Consider the following 18,366-nt stretch of genomic DNA (forward strand, 5'->3'; position numbering starts at 1 on the left):
AGCCCTTCATCATCTTCATCATCATCGAGCTACACGTCTACAGTTTCTCTACATGGAATCATCTTTCTGATTCACCTCAGCCCTGTCTGAGTATCGTCTATTTTTTATCGCTCCACTGCAAACCCTATCGTTTCTCTATACATAAAGCCCAAATTCTTCTCCTGCATCCATGCATATGCTGTCCTTGCATTCTCAATTAATTGAGTCATAGAACCCACCTTGGTTTTGATGCAATAATCACGTAGCTCACTAGGCAAACCACAACAGTACCTCTCTATTTGCTGTTTCAAAGAAACATGCCTGTAAGAGCTCAATGGCAACAAAACATCCCAAAACCTCTGGGTGTAATCATCAAGATTCTTGCAAAGTTTGTATGACAAGTCATGCCAGTGTGAAAGTACTTCAACTTCAAAAGTTGGAGTAAGCCAAGTAGAAGAGAACACTTGCTTAAATTCCAGCCAAGTACAGGTGCATCTCCATGAAGCATAAGATTGGTGTACCACTTAAGTGCATTGCCTTTCAAAGATGTGACAAACTTCCTCATCTTGGATGCTTCTGTAAACAAACCCCCAAGAAATGCAGCATCAAACTGTTGAAGGAATGTGAGGGCTTTGTACATGTCTTGTACTCCATTATATGTCTCAAACTTGACATGAGAACCACCATCCTTAAATTCTTTATATACATTTGATATTGGCTGTCCCAAAGATGGCTGTATATTTGCAGCATTCCCTTCACTAGGGAGAGTCATGCTTGGCTGAACATTAGGCATGGGAGCATATGATGTGGCTTGCATGCCTGGCTGCATTCCCACATTGTCATACATGGCTTGCTTTCTATGCCCAATTGGCGGTGAAATCAACATAGCATCAAAGATAGAATCTGTACCAAAATATTCAGGTTGCTGCCTCAAATATGGCTGAGGTGGTTGAGCCACATTTTTGGACTGCACATTATTATTTTGAGGAGTAGAAGTACCCAAACCAAGGCCTTGTGCTGGCTGCTCATACTGTTGCACTGGCTGTACTTTTTGTACCTCTTTCTCAAGTGTTCTTTTGGGTGATTCCTCTCTCTTGGAAGTCACTTTCTGAGTCATTTTTTATGGCTGTCCCTCATGGGAAACTGATGCATGAGTGTGCGGTCCGCCATGAGAAGCTGATGCATGTGTGTACTCACTCTTTCCGTGCTTGTGCTTTCTTGATTTCTTCTTCTTCTTGGCATTTGTTTGCACAATCTGAGCCAAATTTTGAGCCAACTGAGTCAAAGCAGTCACTGCACTTGCAAGTTGTGCATTCAACATAGTAGCATCATCTGACTCACTGCTAGAACTAGTATCACCGTTGAGCTCAGTTGTAGCTTCATGTGTGGCCTGCTCAAAAGGCATTTGTTGTGCTCCTTGCAACTGTACACTAGCTGGATCATTAAGGCTTTCCTGCCTTCTCCTTTGAGGAGTTGTGGAGCTCTCTTGCTCATGGGTACTCACCATGTTTATGGTTGTAATATTCAGCTATCAAAAAGTGCAGCAACGATATCCTTCCACCAAACTACCGAGGCCCACCTCTTGAGAAAGAGTGTGGTATCCCAGCAACGGAACCAATGGAACCGGCCTCTAATCACTCAGAGGGCAGTGGAACTAAACCTTTAATCACTTCAGCACTTATTTACAGCTCACAAAGCATATATCACAACCATTAACCATTGCATGATCACCATTTGGCATTTACCCATTTGTTCAAAAACAAAACCACTGAAAAAGGGATGGATCTAGAATGCCCCTACTCAACAAACATAGACAAGTGCACCTGATTGGCCCCAAACACCGTGGTGCCCCTTTCGGTATTTCTTTATATTTCACTGTGAAATGATTACAAGTTGCATCTGGGAGACCTTCCCTGCAACTGAGCACGCAGCCCCAATTCACTAAGCCTTCGCAAGGCTTTCAAGCATAGAACACCATCACATAAGAGCACTTAACCCATAGGCTCAATCCAAAGGCATTCTCTTTTCCGAGTGCAATTCCATTGGCTGTCCAGATGCAATCACACTGCACCCCAGCTGCACTCTCTTTGAGTGGTTTCCAGATGTATTCACAAAGCTTTTCAAAGCTCCAAAATAAGATCAGCAAAGTACCCAACCAAAGAATGACTCATGTAGCACTGCCTGGGCACCTCTGAGCCAAGAAAGAGGCGGCATACGAGGCCAACCAATAGCTTATGGCAAAAAGAAATTGCAGCAGCAAAATCACAACTCACCAAGCCCTGAAAACTCGAACCAAGTCCTCAATCGCCAAGAGGACATAGTAGCCAATGCCCAATTGCATTCTCAGCCAAAGAGGAGTGCAAAGGCATGAAGAAAGAGCATTTACAAGAGCCGACTAGCAAGAATTCCACTGAAAAATGCGAAAGAAGCACTTCTATCGCAAAGAAATGGGAGTTCTTGGGCTCAAAAGAAGGGTGCTTCAGAGAGGAATGCATTGAGAAGGTTTTGGAGAAGTTTCATCGCTGGAAAGTCCTCCAAAATTGAGAAAAACCAGTCAACCAGCGCGTGGGACTACTCGAAATTCAACAGAAAGCTGTAGCTTTGCAAGAGGAGAAGCCCAGGAGGCAGTAGAAGCAAAAAGGTCCAGAAAAAGTCACTTTTGCAAATTCGACCAGCAAAAGAAGTGCTCAGCTTTGCCCATTCTACCAAACGCAGGAGGGAAAAGCATATCACTACGAAGGGGAGGCAGGGGGGAAGCCATCGGGCCAAACGGAAGTCGAGGAATCCAAACGGGTGAGGAGTTATGAAGAAAAACGGAATTCAGCTGGAGGAGGCTGAAAAACCAGTCCAAAATCTCAACAAAGGAAGAAGATGAGAGAGAAAACCACACATGTGAAGTTTAGAAGGCCCAGGAAGGTCCAGGAATGGCAAAGGAGCATGTAGAAGGCACTAGAGCCACCTGGAACTCTAGGGGGGCCACTAAAGGTACATGGCCCTCTAGGGGGCCCATTAAAAATGCCACATCATCATTTCCCAACAACCACTCTTTTAATTCCTTGGAATGCCTTTGGGCCTAGGGATTAATTACGCTTATGTGCTAGGCACCATGCCGCGTTTAATTACACATTATTAAGCCCACCTTGGACTTTTAAAACCAAAGTTGTCACGGTCTTATAGTAGATTAAAGTACTTAGAATTTCACGCCCTCATGACAGGAAGTCAAGGACGCGACATTGAAACTGCACAATGGGCGAGCTAAGGACCATGAGGGGCTATGCACTGAGTTTATCGCATATGGGATCGACACGTTAGCCCTGATCCTAGCAAAGCTATTCAATGACACTGTTTGCCTGGGCTTCCCCCGCACTTGGACACTCAACACCATCACCCCCATCATAGTTGCACGAAACGGCCGTTTCGTGGCCGGAAACGGAAACGACGAAACGAAAACGCCGTTTCGTAAAACCTGATTTACCCTAAACCCTAAAAGACGTGATTTCGCTGCCTATCTTCATCTTTCGCCGCCTCCTGCCCATTCCACTCCTCCTGTGCATCCTTGCTGCTCTCTCCACCTTCTCTAAGCTCTCTCCATCCCTCCATCCTTTGCTATTGGACTCTGTACCTCCATCCTTCTCTCTCCATCCTCTTCATCCTTTGCTCCATCTTCTCCATCCTGCAAGCTGCAGCTTGGCAGCCTGCTCTCCAGACTCCATCCTTCTTCTCTCCATCCTCTCTTTCATCTTACTTGTAACCTCTCCATCCTCCTCCTCTCCATCCTCCTTCACTTCTACTACTAATCCTCCAGGCTCCTTCCACCTCTCCATCCTCTTTTACCTCTGAGCTCTCCATCCTCCTTCTACCTCTCCATCCTTTCTCACTTGTGACCTCTCCATCCTCCATCTCACCTCTCCATCCTCCTCAATGCCGAGAGATGCTTATTGGGTCCATGTCTCCCTCCTGGATAGTTATAAAGGAGGTGGTGGCTCCAAGAAGTGGAGATGCAACTATTGCGGCATAAGCTAAACGGGGTTTGTCACACGGGTGAAAGACCATCTAGCAGGTGTTCCCAGCAAGGATGTAGGACCTTGTGAGTTCGTGCCTACTCCAGTGAAAGGTGGCCTAACAGAATGGAAGCGTGTGCGTATGGCAGCCTTAGCTGCAAAAAGTGGAGGACAAGGGCTGCAAGATGAAGAAGAGACTGTTGACACTGAGCCATTGGATGATGCCAGCACATTGGGTTCTGCAAAGAGAAGTAGAGGGGCATCAACTACATCGAGCGCGGGTCCTAGTGCTACAAGAACACCCTTGCCACATGGATCAATTAGTGTGGATGCTAGTGCGGGGAAAAGAGGATCACTGCAAAGGTCTAGCATTCAAGCACGCTTGCAAAAGCAAGCAGTGAAGGAGGCCACTAGTGAGCTCACAAAGCTCTTCATACAGTGTGCAATACCCTTTCATGTGGCAAAGACTACACGATGAAGGCCATGAGAGCCGTAAGCCGCATTGGGTATGAATGGGAAGGGCCTACATATGAGGCCTTGCGGACAAGCGAGCTAAGAAGAGAGAGGGAATGTGTGGAAGACCAAATGAAGCCCTTGAAAGAGACTTGGAAAACATATGGATATATATATATATATATATATGGATGCACACTCTTATATATATATATATATATATATATATGGATGCACACTCTTAAGCGATGGATGGTCAGATGCACGCAAGAGGAATGTGTACAATATTTTAGTGTCTTCTTGCAAGGGAACCATGTTCTTGAGAGCCATAGACGCTTCCACTGCAGGTACAGTGATTACAGGGTTATATATTTGGGAGCATTTACGGGCAGCCATTATGGAGATAGGTGTTGAGCATGTGGTGCAGGTGGTGACAGATAATGGCAGCAATTGTGTGTCAATGGGTGCCATGTTAGAAGATGAGTTCCCTAAGATTGTGTGGACACCCTGTGCCTCACATTGCCTTGATCTTTTGATCGAGGACCTAGGGAAGATACCTTGGATTGATGCCATCTTCTCCACAGCCCGCAGTATCGTGAAGTTTGTCACAAAGAGACCCAAAGTCCTCAGCATCTATCGGGCTTACAGTGACCTTGAGCTATTGAAACCTCCAGCCACAAGGTTTGCTTACATGTTCATAGTGGTGGAGAGGCTTGTGCGAGTGCGCCAGGGCTTGTTGCGCACGGTTGTGTCTTGGGAGTGGGGAGATTGGGATGATAGAGGCCAAGCAAAGTCTATCAAATTTTTTCGCATGATCATGGATGAGTCTTGGTGGAATCAGGCGGAGGCATTAATCAAATCGATTAATCCTATCTACACGGTGCTTCGCATCACGGACATGGAGGAAAGTACATTCGGCTCTTGTATGAGTTTATGGACAAGATTGGAGAGGCCCTCAACAGAAACACTTCCCTATCGCCTGATAAGTAAGACTTTTTACTTTTGCAATATGTATAATTATTGCAGTTACTAAATTGCAATTTGTTATCATGAAGCCTAGAATTTTCAGATATATATTATGTATGTACTATTATCTATAGTCTATGAATTTTGCATGCATAATGCATTCTAATTTCTTGTGGCATGATTTAGGGCTGAGTCCATCCATGCTATATGGAATAAGCGGTGGAATTGGTTTCACCGCCCAATCCATGCGGTGGCACATGTATTGCATCTGCTTTGGCGCAGTCAAGAGCAATATGAGAATTACGAGTTGGAGGAGGGGATGCAACAGTATCTACAAAATTGGACGGGTGGTGACTTGGAGATGCAACAAAGAATGGAGGATGAACTTCTATTGTTCCGCAATCACAGCCTCTCCTTTGGTCGACCTACGGCTAGGCTCCGAGAGACACGGTTGCAACCTGTCTCCTGGTGGGAGAAATATGGCAACTGTACTCCTACTTTGGTAAGAGTCTAAGAGACAAGTTCCAACGCCACTAGTTAGAGCTTAGTCGTTAAGTAATTTGAAGTTTTATCTACTACAAATATGTTTAAAGTTATCAAGTTCCTCATACTTATCTCTGCTTAATTGGCTTATGGCAAAAACGCCTTGCTATACGTGTTCTCTCACAGGACTGCAGTTCCGGTCCTTGTGAGAGGAACTGGAGCACTTGGGCCCTCTTTCACACAAAGAAGAGGAACAGATTGAGCACGGCTCAATTGGAGCGGTTGGTGTTTTGTCATTGCAACCTCCGTCTCTTTGAGTTCGCCGCCAGCTGCCCCGAACCTCGCCAAGTGAATGTAGACAAGGTGGACGTGGAGAAGAGGAAGGCCATACTAGATATCCCACCGGAGGAGCTGGACATATACACCATGTTGTATGAGGAGCTGTCCGCACCAGCACACCACACACGATCATACACTCAACCATCTGGAGATGGTGCTAGTACTTCAGTTACACCCGATGGTCCTGATCCTGATGTTGATGATTCTTCTTCAGACAGTGACACAGATGCCTCAAGCTTATCTGAGAACGCAGAGGATGACGATGACGAGGAGTCCATGGATGATGCAGATGATCAGTAGTCCTGCTGCTTTTTTTTATATCATCCATGGGTGCTTTTATTTTGAGTCTTACATGACTCATGAGTCATGATCATGAAATTTGTGGATCATGAATCATGATCATCTATGGAGTCTGGACATTGGATACTTTCAAGTTTCAAGTTTCAAGTTTCAACTTGTGTGCTAAGTTTAAACTTTAAAGTACTTCAAACTTCTAAATTTCAGATTCTTGTAAGTTGTAATGCCAAACTTGTTAGTCATGACTCATGATACATCATACATGTTGATTTCAGATTATTGAAGCATCATTCAAGAATTTAGAATCATAGAGGCATGAATGATGAATTGATGCTTGAAGGCTGAAGCTTCAAGTACAGATAATTGTAATTTGTATTATGTATGATTTGCACTCTATTGATAATTATATTATGTATGAAAAATAAATTTTTATACATAAATTGTATTATATTGCCGTTTCGGCGGGGCCCAAAAACTCCGTTTCTTCCATTTCTTCCGTTTCCGTTTCTTTCATTTCTTCCGTTTCCGTTTCGGCTGGTAACTATGATCCCCATCCACAAGGCAAGGGATCCCATGGACCTGAGTAACTACAGGACTATCATGATTGGACATGTGATGTCTCATAAAATAGTCCATACTGCAATGTAGACTTCGCATACCTGAGTATGCATCTAGCCGCATCCAAATGCGGTTTCCTTGGAGCCTGCATAAACTGACTTACCAATCCAACAACATAGCTCAAATCTGGCCTGGTAATAGTCATATAAATCAAACTTCCTACTATGCGTCTGTACATAGTAGGGTCTTCCAGAAGCTCACCTGCATCTGCACGTAGCTTCACATTCTGCTCCAAAGGAACTGAAATAGGCTTACAGCCTGTCATCCCATATTTGGACAGCATGTCCAATCCATACTACCTCTGCAAGAGCCGTATCCCACTTGGTGATCTAATCACCTCAATGCCCAAGAAATAACGCAGCTCTCCCAAATCCTTCATCTCGAACTTCTGCTTCAATAGCATTTTCAGTATTGGATGCGTCGGTCAACCTGTCCAAAGAGATGAGAGGACTCAAAGCAGAGAATCAAGCCGGTTTCAGGCAAGACCATGGGACTATGGATCACATACTCAAACTCAGGAGTGTCATAGAGGAGGCCAGATCACGGAAGGAGAGGGTATATTGCTGCTTTGTGGATTTCCACAAAGCCTTTGACACAGTACCTCGAGCTCGACTCATCACAAGCCTACAAGCACTGGGATTTGACCAAGAGATCATCTGGGCAGTCATGGCACTTTATGAGAGAGTCTCAGGCCGAGTTCCGACAGGCGCAGGTTGGACATATGAGATCTTGAGCACCATAGGGGTCAAACAGGGTTGTTATTGGAAAGGTCACCTCCCCATCTGTAAGCCCCCATATGATGAGCGCATGGGGGAGGGAGACCTAGGGCAGAAGATGCCCAGAGAAGTAAAAGGGAGGGGGCTGCCACATGGGCAGCACCTCACAGCCAAGAGTGAAGAGATGGCTGCCACATGGACAGCAGCAAGGCTGTCATGTGGGCAGCACTGCTCAAGAGCATCCTGGAGAGCCTGGAGTGAGGTCTTTGGGCTGCAAGTATCTGCAGCAGATGTGCAGGCGGACAGCACAACTGTACGGGCCAGTACGGAGGGCTGGAAGCAAGGTACAGAGCAGATGCAAATGACCAGAGAGCTGGAGCAAAGGTGCGGTACAGGCGGGTCAGGAGCGCAGGTGTACGGACAGGTTATGGGGCCTGCGAAGGGCCTAGAAAAGGGCGGGTCCTATGGGCTGCACCCCGCACTGAAAGGGGCCAGCAAAGGGCCCTAATGGACCTGGTTGGGCTGAGCCAACTAGGTCAGTCCGGTCGGCCCAGTCGGAGCTGGCTGGTCGGTCCATTTGAAAGGGCCTTGTGTCCTATGAAAGGAGAGGCACTTGCCTCATTTCATCATCACTTGCAGCAGCAAACAGCTGGCAGATAGGAGCAGCAATGGAGCTTCCCTTGGGCCTATGTTCAGGAGGTGAAGGGAGCACAAGGAGCTGCAGACTAAGAGCTGGGAGAGCTGCCCACCTAGGCTGGTGCAAAGACAGCAAGGTGGAAGGGATCTGGACGGATAGTCTACAGAAGCTCGAGGTGGAGCACGCGGGCTCGAGTCTACTGGCAGATAGGAGAAGGACCTTGTGGTAAGATCAAAGGACCACACCATTGGTGGGACTCTAGATCTATATCTTTTGTATTGTGTCCATAGTTTTGGACGGAAATATATTAGTTTGGTGGTTTCTCTATCTGGCTGGTTCATTGTCTACTGATGAGTCTACACATCTATTTTATGCACATTAAGTAAAGAAGTTTGTGATTCCACATCCCACACGCACACTGTGCGAGCTCTTCGGCATTACTATCAGTCTTCCGCTGTGCGTACCCTCTGTTGGGTCATTTCTAACAGTTGTCCCTTATCACCAACCCTATTTGGCCTCTACATCGACGAGCTTGAGACTTTCAGGGGGCTTCTAGAGGAACCGGTTGCTCACTTGCCGGGATCATCATCAAGATTCTTCTTTATGCAAATGACGTGGCACATCCACACCCGAGGGGCTCCAGCGACACCTGGATGCACTGCAGGCTTTTTGTTTATCCCATGATTTGGAGGCCAACCTTGGCAAGACCAAGGTCATGATCTTTAACACCTCTCGAGCAAACATGCACCGGAAGCAGTTCACTTTTGGTGGGTCACCAATTGAGATCGTATTCTCATACACTTACTTGGGGGTCATCTTCTCCGGCCCGATCTTCACGATGAGACCGGTGATGCAAGCCAGACTGAGCAGGGGATACGCCTCACTGGCTCAGCTAGAGAGACAATGCTTCCACTCCCACTTCCAAGACCCTCGGACCAAGTCTCTTCTCTTCGACTCCTTGGTCCGACCAGCCGGTATGTATGGCAGCCCTTGTTGGGGACTTGACATGTCAGATATAGAGTGGACACGGGTGGAGCACCTGCAAATCCTTATGCTCTCACGGATGATCCGGGGGAAACCATCTTTATTACCACATCATATCATTCAGGCCGAGTTTGGTGCTTCTCCACTCAAGCTAGATTCAGCCTTTCAGACCATCACATATCTACACCGGGTTAGATCATATGGGGACTGCACATCAAGGAGACAGAGGTTGCCATGGTTGGCTCTCGATTCCTCCATGAGGTTGGCAGCAGAGGGGGACGAGCTTTTCACTACAGTTTGGATGATTCCCCGGCACTCCCACCCACCATCCCGATCGGGCCACACACCAACCAGGTCATTCGAGAGGATCCCCTGTAGCTACACACCTTTAGGACCTGGTTGGAGCCGAGGGAGCTTCCAGTGAAGCTGAGCTTCTACAGAGATCACTGTCTTCATATTTCGGAGGAGGGATTCATCACACCACCGGGGTACACTGAGCTACACATGCCTCACTCACTACGGATCTCCATCGAACAGTTTCGGGTATCATCACACCGCCTCCGCATAGAGAGCGGCAAAGCAGAGGGAATCCCTAGGGAGCATCGCATATGCACATTGTGCGACTGTCAGGAGATTGAGTCAGAGGAGCATTTTATTTTCAAGTGCCCAGTGTACTACGAGATCCGAGGTCGCTACCACTGTCTCTTCAGAGACGGCTTCGGGCCCCTTTCAGATTCCTTGCCTACCTAGATCAGAGATGCCTCACGGCCTTCATTCATGAGTATGTATGATCAGACTTAGGACTCAGAACGGGTGATGATGCTCGTTTAGTAGCTCCACCCTTACTGTGGTTTGTACCAGGTTTTCTTTCAGTCTCATAGACCCATCGGTCTTCCCAAGACTCTGATAAAATCTCTCTCTCTCTCTCTCTCTCTCTCTCTCTCTCTCTCTCTCTCTCTCTCTCTCTCTGATATGCTACATAGCGGGTCACCCCCAGCTTTAGGAACGTTTGTCTATAAGCTTTTCAAGCACAAGAACTCACCTAAGACATAAAGGTAGTTTCTCTTAATACCCTCCCCTCCAAGGGAAAAGTCTTTGTGTACGAGGATTTTGTATTGCTCAGGTCCCATAGGCCGATTTTTGGTCTTCAGAGGACGATAATATATTCTTCTTCTTCTTCTTCTTCTTCTTCTTCTTCTTCTTCTTCTCTCTAACAAAGTACGCAGAAATAGCTGATTTTATTGACTTAGCAAAGAAATATTAGATACAACTAGGATTGTCTCGCCTCTTTCTTTCGCCAAAATTTTATGCTCTTTGTTTTTGTGCATGAAACAGAGTGTTCTTGCCTTGGTTTCCAAATTTATTTCCTTTCTGTGGAACCATGGCATACCCAAAATGACATCATGATGTTTGAGGGGTGAAACATAGAACTCCTCACGGTCCACATAGTCCTGAATATGAAGTCTGAGTTTTCCAATCAATGGAGTAACTTTAACTGGTTCCCTTCAAAAACATGTTCTGCATCTAGAGCTGGTCCCAACTCTTCAATCTTGATTTCTAGCCTCAAAGCTAGATCTTCTGATATGAAATTATCTGCAGCACCTGGATCGAATAAAGATCAAATCATTCTAGTCTCTTGCTTTACCCCATGGGAGACAAAGTTCTTGAGCTTCTGAATCAATAGCTCTTCCCAACATATCAGGGATTCCTGCCACCAAAGGCTTTTAAGGTTCTTTTGGTGTTTTATGCTCCCTCAAACCCGAAGGCTTTTCAGGGCACTGGGCAGCCAAATGCCCTTCTTTTCCACAATTGAAACACTTTCCCTCCTTTTGGAAGGCCTCTATTTGCTTTGGTGAAAACTTCGGCTTTCCTTTGTAGGGCTTCAATGGACCCCTCGGCTTCTAAAACTGGAGTTGTCTTTCTCCCTGAACTGCCGGGGTTATGTTTCTTTTAAAGGTGTCTCCATCTTTGCCTTTTGAGGCAGCCATTGTCCATAGCAAATCTTTCTTCGTTTCCTCAACCACTAGGGCTGAGTGCATTAAATCGCACAGTTTTGTCTTGCGTACAATGCTCACTTGGGTGTGAATACTTGGATGTAGACCAGCCCGGTACTTCCGCATCTTTGTCTTCTCTGAAATTTCCTTGAAGGGAGTAATCTGGAGGTATGCTGAAAAGAACTTCTGATTGCAAGTCTCAACCGTATCCGTGGCTGTCATGGTGGATACACCCTCCCAAGTTGTATATGCATTATCATAAAAATTCTTTGGGAAAAATTGCTCGAAATATTGCTTCTTGAAACTCTTCCACTTCTTGGGTGCTTCATCTACCACTAAAAGAGCTCCCCACCATGCTCTGGCATTGCTTGTAAGATGGAGACTTTTAATCTTCAATTTTGACTTCCCATGATAAAGCTATGTCGAACTATCGGATGAAGTCAAGAGCTTCCATCAAAAGTAGAAAATTTGGCAGACTCACCTTCTTCTTTGAATTCCTTTCGCCTTGATCTGGTCTTCCTCTAAAGTCAAGAGCTTCCATCAAAAGTAGAAAATTTGCAGACTCACCTCCTTCTTTGAATTCCTTTCATCTTGATCTGGTCTTCCTCTATTTGCGCCCAGAAGATGAATGCTCTCGGGATGAAGAGGAACTGGATGAAGATGGACTAGAGCTGGAAGATCTCTGTCCGTGCTTTCTGCTTCGTCTTCTATGAGGCTTTGAGCTCCTTCCTCTTTTCCTCGAATCTGAATACCTTTGAATTGAAGGAGAACTGTGGGAACGCTTTCTTGAGGCACGATGCTGCCTAGGAGATTCTTTAGAAACTGAGGGAGATATTCGATCAATTCCTTCCCGATGGGACGATGGAACATGCTGAGACATCATCTCCTTGAACACGTGCTGAAATCAAGGTATCTTTCTCAGGGATCGGAACTCTCAATTCTTCCCTTTATGAATTCTTCATCTAGATCTTCATCAGGTGCAATAGGACATCTCTTACTGGGCTGTCTTGTAGCTGCGATGCCTCATTCTAAAACCATGATGTGGGAGATGGAAAATTGAACCCACTGAATCAAACTTGACTGGGCCTGAAGCAATCAACTGCAAAACTCCTACTCCTTCCAAGGAGGTAAACGCCTACGAGTTAAGACGGAAGCCGGCCCGATGCACGATGAAGCATGGGTGGGTGTGGCTTTTGGTTGTATGGTTCAACCACTAGTCTGGAGTATGGGCCAAAATACTCAAAATAATAAAGTGAATTTAGCCCAATGTGACGTCTTGAAGCTCGTTGTTATCCCACACAGCTATCTTGCACCTACATCATGCGCCTGCCGCTGCTGGAAGTCTATTCAGATCAGTTCGGGGAGCCTTTGGACCATTGCCACCAAGGAAAGTAGCAAAACCGCACTCTAATACCACTGAAACCTTTACCAATACTAAGATCACCTTGCTGGAGCAAATTGAAGGGCTAGAAATCCTAATCATAGCAAATTCAGATGGCCGGAACAGAAATCGCTGCAAAATCTCTCTTTGGACACACATGTGCAATCATTGCAAGATTATGAAGCTGGAACAAATCGCAATTTGGTCTAGGAGGAGAAGACACAATTCGCAGCAGTAGAAAGAGCTCTGGGAGGGGGAGAGATAACAAAACCCAGCACTAGGGCCCAGAAATAAGGGCTGGACCCCCCCGAAGGTCTTTGTTGCAATAGAAAATACTTTATACAATTGGCTCTAAAAAGAGCATGAAGCTGAGTACAAATCTGAATACATCTAGGAGTCCTCGAGCCTTTCTTTTATAGACTAGGCCTAGCAAAAAGCTAGGGTCTGCTTTCTAAAAGCTACTTTTACATAAAGCCAAGCTTTTAGGCTTTTCATCCTAAATAGGAGGCTTTAGGTGCCTTTCTAATCTTGTGGGCAAAGAGTGCCGCCTTGTCCTTGCTTTAGAGCCTTGTGGGAACTACTTTTTGTAATCTTGGGTCCTTTTTTCACTCTCTTGGGTCCTACACATTGCACAAACAAATTCCAACACTTAAACCGAGGTTAGCGAAATGCATGCATTCCTACTTCTTGAACTCCATCACGCATAGCACGGACTAGCTACTATGACATCCCCACTGACGTCGTCAGCGCCCAACAGTGGATGCAGCCCATAGGATAAAAAATGCTCTCACATATACAAATCCACACACCCACACATACTTGAGCATCCATTTATCCAAAGTCTTCATACTGAGTTTGTGTCAGTACTCCATACGAGAATATTATAACTCTATGAGCCACATCCATTTGTTATGCTAGGTTGTCCACGATGACATTTGAAAATGAGTATCTTAATTGCTCGAGAAGAAGCCAGAGTTGAGAACTAAGCAAAGAGTAACTTGCTTTGTTTCTTCCAGCATCCGCCGCCAAGTAGCCTTTGAGACTGCTGTCCATGTCAACAAGTCATGCTCCTCGAAGCAATCGTCACCATTCTTGACAATAGTGATGCAGTAGGCAACAATGACCTCCACAATGAGTCTTCCCTCTCTGTTTGCCAGGAAGGTCTTCTCTTTCCATTCTCTCAAGTCCTGAGAAACACATGGCGAACAATATGCCCAATACAAGCAACCAAACTCTGAATAGATGCAAAGGGAATATTCATATCATTTGACCCACCCGTACAAACGCTTGCTTTGATGACAAGCCAGGTAACTCCCAAGGAAATCCACAGCATCCATGTGTAAGCCTGTACTTCCATCTTCAGTGTCCCTGTACCCCTCTAGCTCTGATCCTTTAAGTTTCCACAAAAACACCACCCTTTTGCAATTGGCGTTAGCTTTGTTCTCAGAACATCCTAATCAAACATTACTGCCTTCCACCTTCACAAAGGCCTCTAATCCCTCTAACTCATCAAGCCATCTCTCAATGTCAAACTTAAGAACAGGTTCACCTGAACCTACAGACCTAATCTTGGCACACTTGGAGTTGTCACCAAGAAAAGTTTTCCTGTTTTCTGTTGCCACATTTGCTGTTGCCTTTGACTCCTCTATAATTCTTGACTAGGATCCTCCTTTTCTGTTCTTTCTGTAATGCTTTGCATAATGCCCTGGCTGGTCTCAGGACAGCACTTCTTCTTTTCCTTGCTTCCACTACTTGAAGAGTCATCTTCGTTATCAGATTTGGTATTTCGCTTCTTGTTGGGCTTGCCCTTTCCTACCTCAGACTCGTCGAACTTCCTTTGCAGGAGCAGGAGCACTAGCTCTTAAATGCAAATAATGTTGACCGTTGCCCCACAATCATGGTTGTTACACAACCTGTGTAGCTCCCAGGGAGCATGCCAAGCAAAAAGCATGGCTATTTGAAACAAATTTTTTTGCTAACCAGCTACTGAGAGCTGATCCATTACTACCTTCATCTTGGTGATGTGTTCTTGTACTGGGTCCCCCTCATCCATATGTATGTTTAGATTTTGTCTCAGGATCAAGTATTTTAGCTATGTTGTTGATCTCATACATGTCCTTTAGAATAGTCATGCTTGAAGCATTGTATCTGCAAGCCAAATATGGGGAGGACCGAGCCTGCAATTGTACCAATGATTCTGGCTAGGGCCTCTACATCATGCAGTACCAATCTCTGACTGCATCAGGATCTGTTGGTGTCACCCCTACCCTTCAGCATTCTTGATGTCCTGAACCTAGCTCCACTCCCGTCATAATCTCCCAAATCATTGCCCTGGACCTTCATCTTCCAGAACGGATTACTTGTACCATCAAGCTTTCCCAAGTCACCAAAGCTTGGGATGGGTAGTGTATTGGCCAAGACAAGGATGTGAATGGCTTTGGAGGTGGAGTGAGGACCAGTAAAATGAAGTAAACCTGTCTAATACGCAATCACTCTCCTCCTCGCAAGGGTACCTGTCCTTCACACGTAGGAGATAATTTGTACAAGCCTGAATTGAGATCTCCTTCCAAAGGTTCTCACCTTCGAGCTTCCCGCACTTGTGAGTCTTCCTCCGGGGTTTAACACCATATTAGGCAGAGGTTACATGCTATAGCCAACACTCCTGCAGCGAAAGATTGTGAAAAACATTGCCCAAAAACATACAGTGCTGACTCAAAACTCACTCCTTTGCCTTATTGTGTACACGAGTGGATATAGATAGATGCAGACAGTTAATGAACCATGCACGTGAGAGTAGAAACAATAAATATGTATTACACCCAAGATGGACAAATACTTGGACAAAGGTGACAGAAGGCCACCATCTAGCAGATAAGGTACTGCCTAGATGTGGACCCCTGGCCCCACAAAATTGTTTTCCTACCTCCTCCCCTTCAAAATTGTCACCCTGCATGCTCTCTGGGCTGAGTAGACGCCCTTCACACACCTGCTTGCTGCTTCCATCTGCAACCTACGGTGAGGTACTGCTGTGTCCAGATCCTTGACCTCCTTGTTCCTTCCATCTGCAGCCAATGGATGAGGCACAAGGCACATTGAATGAACCTCTGAAATGGACTGCTCTTCACCCGGGAAGGTGATCTGCAGATTAGGCTGCTAAATCGATGGGCCTCCCTGTTGCTTCGCATGCAGCCAATGCTGAGGCACGGTGGCACCTCTAGACAATCTCTTAGCCTCCCTGCTGCTCCACAAGGCAGAAAACTGCAGCAGTGACACATGTATTTGAGAAGATTAATCCCAAAAGCATATGGGGACTTTGGACATCCTTGAATATAATGGCACTTGAAACCCTCTCTCTCATATCCCTCCTGGGATTTTTCGGAAGAGAGAGGCATGCGTGGCTAGGAGACGGGGGATTGGGACCCCCCACACTCGGCACTCCTTCAGACATATGGCAGCCATGCAGGTTGCCTACAATTCTCTTATAAGAGTTGAGGTGTAGGCCACCGTGTTGACTGCTTCTAGCAGAAAGTCATTAGCAAACTTTCCCCCTTAAGCCTACGCATTACAAGTTGTCAATGCTTCCTCCCAACTACTCTGTTTTACTGGGATGTGTGAGCAATACTGAATTGCCACTTTCCACCTTGAGTCTTGCAATACCCTAACGACTTAAACATGTATTCACCCCCACTATCTAACCTTTGCACTTTGCACCTGGGCTCTTTCAATACTCAATAAAGACTTTTGACTTGCATTCACCTCCACAGTCTGACCTTTAGCACTTTTGTCTTCTTATTGGATTGATTCTTGGCAAGTTGCTTCACTTCCAAGAACTCTGAAAGAGCTTCAGCCTTTTGTCTTATGAACAAGACCTGTACCCTTATGTGCAGTGCCATCTTAAAGATGCACCCATAAGTACCCAGGATTTAAGTGAAACCATCCGCCGGTCGAAGTGACTGAGATTAACCCAAAAATGTTGAATAAAGAATTAAAGAGAAGAGATGTCGTCTGCACCTGCTGGAATTGACACGGGTATCATTGCCGCTCTAGAATGGATACTGCCACATAGCCCTTGAAGTCACAAGGTAAAGATGGACCCTGTGAATATTACCCCCGAAGTATCTGTACGGTTTGTAGGACTTGTGAAAGAAGCATAAATGCTCCAAGCACGGATGATTTTTTATGTTGATTTTGTCAAGATGTTTTCTTCAAAGTTTAATCAAAAGAACGATTGTTAAATTTTGTTCAACGAAGTGTTGTCTCACGAGAACTCCAGATCTCTATAACGTACTCCCTCTATAATCGGGTGGCGAGCACTACAATCTCTGTATATACAAGAAATGGAGACTATTGTCCAGGCCAGCAAGAAGCCCTCTCGTCCCAAAAGTAGCTAGCTCCTTGATGTACGCTAAAAATTACCCTAGCGTTATGAATATGATAAAGGCCCTGCGATGTTTCGATATAAAAACCGGATTTGATACCCTCTGCCTTCTTTAAATTCGTGCGAGTGATGCAACGGCCCACTACTTCTTCTCTTCTAGAACTCTTTGAACATCGGATTTGGAGGGGCTCCAGGTTACTTGTAGACAGGGTAGAGACAATAGCCAACACACCTGCTTGTTTTTGTTCTCGAGGCGAGCCACTTCTTTGAAGGACCTCTAGTTCGACAAGATCCAGCGACATAAGACCCAAGGTAAGCCCAGACATAGTCCCGCCGAAAACCACGAGCAACACAGAAATGCAAGCGTCTACCAATGTTCCCCAAGAACTCTTAGCTTCCCTGTAACAGATGATGTTAATTCCATATGAGAAATCAAGCATCCATGCAGTCTTCAAGACGTATAGAATGAGCCCTAGCAGGCTCGAATAATCGACGACGCACGACACTATCGACCGACGAAAGTGCAAAACCCAGAACAAAAATCACGTACAGGATATTTAAACAATCCATGTCTGCTCGAAGCGGTGACAGTGCGAAAATCCGCCACTGGTGGAGCAACAGATTAAAATGGAAACCACTATCGATTATGATGTCGTATGGGCCAAGAGAGCGAGGGGAGGCAACTACGCTGTCCGGTGCGAGTTTTGGGAGCGGATTAAGGGACGGAAATGCGTGAGGCGACGGAGGGAATCCAGGAAAAGCGGCGGAGAAGCCGAGAGTGAGGAAAGAGTGTCGGAATTGAGGGAGAGAGAACACTGAGAACAGACGGAAATCCGACAAACAGAATGGATTTGAAGCTATTTTTGGGAAATGGAGAGAGACAAAGTTCTGTCCTCTCAACAAATCCCAAGAAAGAAGAAGAAGAAGAAGAGAAAGAAAATCAGAGTGTGTCACGCTCCCCTTGTGTTTGGACAACGTGCACCCATTGTCCCCCCTCCCCTCCCACCACGTGGCCCCCCTCCACTTGGCCCTTGTTGTCCTGCGACAACACCGCACTCCCCGGTTGCTCGTCGATGTGGCTCAGAACGATTTCACCATTCTTATTCCCCGCAGAACGAAGGAACCCTTCTCGATTCCCCC

General features: G+C 45.9%; 1 protein-coding gene across 1 annotated transcript in view; it reads right to left on the reverse strand.

Moving 5' to 3' along the window:
- Window positions 1-18,138, reverse strand: part of LOC147880106 (DUF21 domain-containing protein At4g14240-like) — an 88,351-nt gene extending 70,213 nt beyond the window's left edge. The window contains exons 1-2 of the mRNA XM_087372017.1: window positions 17,777-18,138; window positions 17,459-17,625 (exon numbers count right to left, since the gene is read on the reverse strand). Of these exons, the coding sequence (XP_087228143.1) occupies window positions 17,459-17,625; window positions 17,777-17,796 (187 nt within the window). The 5' untranslated portion in view covers window positions 17,797-18,138. The remainder of the gene's footprint in view (window positions 1-17,458; window positions 17,626-17,776) is intronic.
- Window positions 18,139-18,366: the final 228 nt, after the last annotated feature.

Source organism: Dipteris shenzhenensis, chromosome 33, assembly GCF_047967505.1.
Source record: "Dipteris shenzhenensis isolate YYH24624 ecotype China chromosome 33, Dip_SZ_1.0, whole genome shotgun sequence".
NCBI lineage: Eukaryota > Viridiplantae > Streptophyta > Polypodiopsida > Gleicheniales > Dipteridaceae > Dipteris > Dipteris shenzhenensis.